This window comes from Papilio xuthus, unplaced genomic scaffold, assembly GCF_000836235.2.
Source record: "Papilio xuthus unplaced genomic scaffold, Pxut_1.1 DF827120.1, whole genome shotgun sequence".
Classification (NCBI taxonomy): domain Eukaryota; kingdom Metazoa; phylum Arthropoda; class Insecta; order Lepidoptera; family Papilionidae; genus Papilio; species Papilio xuthus.
The window spans coordinates 1-4184 of NW_013531529.1; the positions used below are offsets into that span (position 1 = coordinate 1).

Below are 4184 nucleotides of genomic sequence, written 5' to 3' on the forward strand. Positions count from 1 at the left end.
TCCGTAGAGCTTTTGTTGACGCTTATCGTACCCTTTTCGCTATAGAAATCTATCAAATCGTTCTGTAATATAAAATATATTGAATTAAATTTCTTCTTGTCTAAAATCAAATTAACTTTCACGATGAGAAATTCAAAAATATCTTTGCATAATTAAGAGTAACGGAATTAAAATTACGTTCATAACTCACTTCAAGAATCATATAGAAAAAGAAAACTTGTAATTATATAGATACCTATCTTCCTATAAATACGGTCCAGCCGTTCCGCAAATTACCCAATACAAACAGGGCTTTGCAGGCAGACAGACAGACAAAAAATTTACATATATTTTACAAATGATATTTTAAAAATAAAATAACATTTAATCCTTGATTTAAATCTATGATATTAAATAAAATATTATAAACGAATAATTAACTAAAAAATATTATTAAAATCCCTTTAGGCAAGGTTCCGAAGGCACTGGCAGCGTTCCCCCTTTGAATAGCTATACTAATTCTTTGTCCGAGGTTGCTGCCAGCTCTTCAGTCCCCTGTGATATCGATTAACTTTTTTGATATTTCCACGGACCAAGGGTCTCGACACAGAATGGGACAAAGTCATATTCGGAGCCCAGACCCCTGTATTGATTGTAATTATATTTGTGTAACTTACATGATGTTGAATTAACACACCGATGTCCAAACCCATATCATCCACTATGTCGTATGACGTTTTGTTCAACTTGTTGCTAAGAGCCAGCGCTAACAAAAGCGGCGATTTGACAGAGTAGAACGCAGATTTCAATGCATTTATCTTCGCTAATAATTCAATGTTATAATTATCATAATTTCTAGTTTTGGATACCTCTACCTCCATATATTGACCGACAGACGACACAAAGTAAACCTTAAAATAAAAGTTAAAATTAATAACAATAATTCATTTGATAATTAGTTGTTTAAAATCCATATTAAAATTTCAAAATTAACTAGTAAAAAATCTATGAGTACAGAACCAAATATAAAGAAACTTTCACTATGATCTTACTAATATTATAAATGCAAATGTTTAGATGAATGGATGGATGTTTGTTTGACGGCATCTCCAGAACGGCTGAACGGATCTCGATGAAATTTGGCATAGATATAGAACATAGTCTGGAAGAGCACATAGGCTACTCATGTTATTTTTAATACCGCGCGGACGGAGTCGAAGCAACCGCTAGTATAAGAATATAACAGTAAAAAGTAAGGTTATAATTCTTCATAGAACTCACCTTATCGTAAATACTTAAAATGTTAGCACACATTTCACCACTGAAATGTTGTCTTATTATTTCATTGATAAAACTTCTCATAACACAAGCATCATTGATCGCAATGAAACCCGTATCGTCCAACAAATGCCAGCAAGGCTTGCCGCAACGTTCCTTGCTGTTATCAGCCAAATCGTCCCAAATGAAAAAGTAACTTTGTACCTAAAAACATTCGAAATTTACATAAATGTTTATTTTTAAACTTCACCTCTATATTATCATTAAAAAAAACAAAAGAGAACAGATAATAATTAATTAAAAAAATACCATTTCGGTCGTAGAAACCATCACTTGTAATTTATGCATCAATTCGTCATCAATCTTCATGTCTTTGTTCAATGCTTCGTAAGCCATCACCATAAACTCACCCTGTACTGGATATCTACCGACTGTGTAATATTCAGAAAACTGTAAAACAAAATAAAAATATCTATTATAGTAACAATGAACCAATTACAAATTTCTTTATTTAACAACAAAATGAAACATAATAATAAACATTGTAAAAGTAATAAAACAAGGGACTTGACAGACGGACGGAACAAAGTGATCCCATGTTGGTTCCATTTTGTTTTTGTTTCGAGGTACGGTATTTTAAAAAAAATGAAAAAAAAAATTACCTCACTTTACTCTATGAAAAAAAAGATAGTTAACAGTACGTTTTATCTTCTTTAGATAGTAAAATTTCATAATAATTAGTATGGAGTCTACAATTAGCAAATAATTATAGATAAATTTTACAGCAATAAATTTTTCAAACACAAAAATTCAAGTGAAATCCAAATTATTAACTAATTCTACAAATGAAACTAGTTAGTTAGAATATAAATTCTTAAAAATCAATATGGAGGTTTTTATAAATTCTTCTTCTTCTTGAGGTGCCTCTCCGACTAGCGAAGGTTGGCGATCAGTTCTCCATATTTTTATAAATAAGTGATTTTATTGCATTACCTTTTTTATCCTGTCTCTTAGGTCTCGAGTAATAAAGGAAACTTTTTCCAAGCTTTGGTCAATTATTTTAGGACAATAACTATTGTATCCACTCAAAACATTTTTCATAAAAGGACTTCGTATTTCTCCACTGCATGTTCTATAAAAAGACATCAAAAACTTTCTTAATTCGATTTAAATATAATTCGAATTATACTGATATATGAAATCAATTTAAATTGAATGTTTAATTTAATAAATAATTTTACAATAAATTAATATAAAAATAAACTTAAATTATTAAAAATAAAAAAAATGATTGTCAAACTTACTGGCTAGCAAAATATCTCGTGCAAATTCTCATTAAATTACGCGACTGCATTTTAACTATATTAATTCAGTTCTATGTTTAAAGAAGATGGGAACCGAAACATGCTTAAATACGTACGGCCATATCCCACTCCCTATAAACCAATTAGTAACAATAATAACCAAAACGGGGTAATTAAGGAACGACTTACTTTATACCTAATTAACAAATGTAATATAAATTTTTAATGTCTCATGTTCATTAAAAAAATCTTTTGTCTGTCTGTCCGTAAATCCGAGTTTGTTCCGGGTAATTTCTGAATCGGCTGCATCGATTTTGATACAAAAGCTGGTAACAGCTTTTGTGTGCGGGGTTAACAAAGGCTATTATTTTTTTTTCCCGACCAAGGAAGTCGCGGGCGACAGCTAGTATCTCATAAGTTTTCTCTTAATTATTTAAGGGAACCGAATAAACTTTATAACTTTTGGGTGGGGGGAGGGGAAAATTGTTTGTGTACCAGTAAAGTAAAGCAATGACTTGTTTGTTATTTGAAATTTATTTACAATTCTTAATTACTATTTATATTAATTATTTTTCGTTAATGATAAAAATGTAAATAAGTTTTGTCGTTATGTTCAATATAATGTAAGAAGAAAAATGACTTTGTAAGTATGTATGTTATTTTAATCCAAAGCAAAGTATGTAAAGCGGTCACCCATATGACAAAAATACCTGTATAATACAGAGGGGCATTGTTCAAAGTTTTTTGGGAAAAAAAAATTCTGATCTCTAGTGTCTAACAACAAAAGCAGTTTAATTTGTTGTGTTTAATGAATTACACTTTTACTACATGAATTAAAGTCTTGAATAAGGAAACCATCACTTATTTTAAATGGTTATATTTAAGTAACTCATCCTGGGTCAAATGTATTAATACTTAATATTAAGATTGCAAATGTGTTATTGTATTGTATTTCAAGGATGGGAAGATGAAACAAAGAAAGTAGCCGGCACTACCTGTGCACATGTGGCTCAAGATAGAGAAAATTGTGCATCTTTGGAGGAGGCCTTTACCCGAACAGGGGTTCCTACAGACAGTTAAAAAAAAAACATTTTATTTCTACCATGTATTTATCTGTATTTTGCTTTATTATTATGATATACATTTATTTATCACATTTCTAATATAATACATTTCATATAAAAAAAATATTATTATTATTATTATTATTGTATTTAAAGACAAGACGCGTCTTAGTGTTAAAATTGTTCGTCTATCGTTGTGTACTGAGCTCAATATATTATATCGACAATATATTTGTTTAAGATTGCAAATCCATTGTGGCTGTTACCTGAAAATGGCGGATGTCATATTCTTGCATTGTGCATTATTATTATCAAATGATAAGACTCGACTAGTTTACAATCAAATGTAGTCACATACTGACGTGTTTTCGTTAAAATTGTGCCTCATTTTTACATAAGTTTGCATGATACGGTAAGCGCCTGTTATAATATAATAGTTATATCGTTGTTCTTACTTCAGTGTGAAAAGTAAATAACAAATTTTTAATGTTATATAAATATAAATGAAGCTTTAATTATATAATTATAATTCTCAGCAATTACATAAACAAGTTATTCC

At 29.7% G+C, this 4184-nt stretch overlaps 1 protein-coding gene across 1 annotated transcript; it reads right to left on the minus strand.

The window, feature by feature from the left end:
• Positions 1–656: 656 nt before the first annotated feature.
• Positions 657–3921, minus strand: LOC106119719 (farnesyl pyrophosphate synthase-like; the record flags this gene model as incomplete). Its single annotated transcript, XM_013314854.1, has 4 exons — positions 3892–3921; positions 1567–1707; positions 1261–1461; positions 657–890 (listed from the first exon to the last, which is right to left on the minus strand). Coding segments are annotated over exons 1-4 (606 nt in total), but the record flags the coding sequence as incomplete, so codon positions are not given.
• Between the last annotated feature and the right edge of the window lie 263 nt (positions 3922–4184).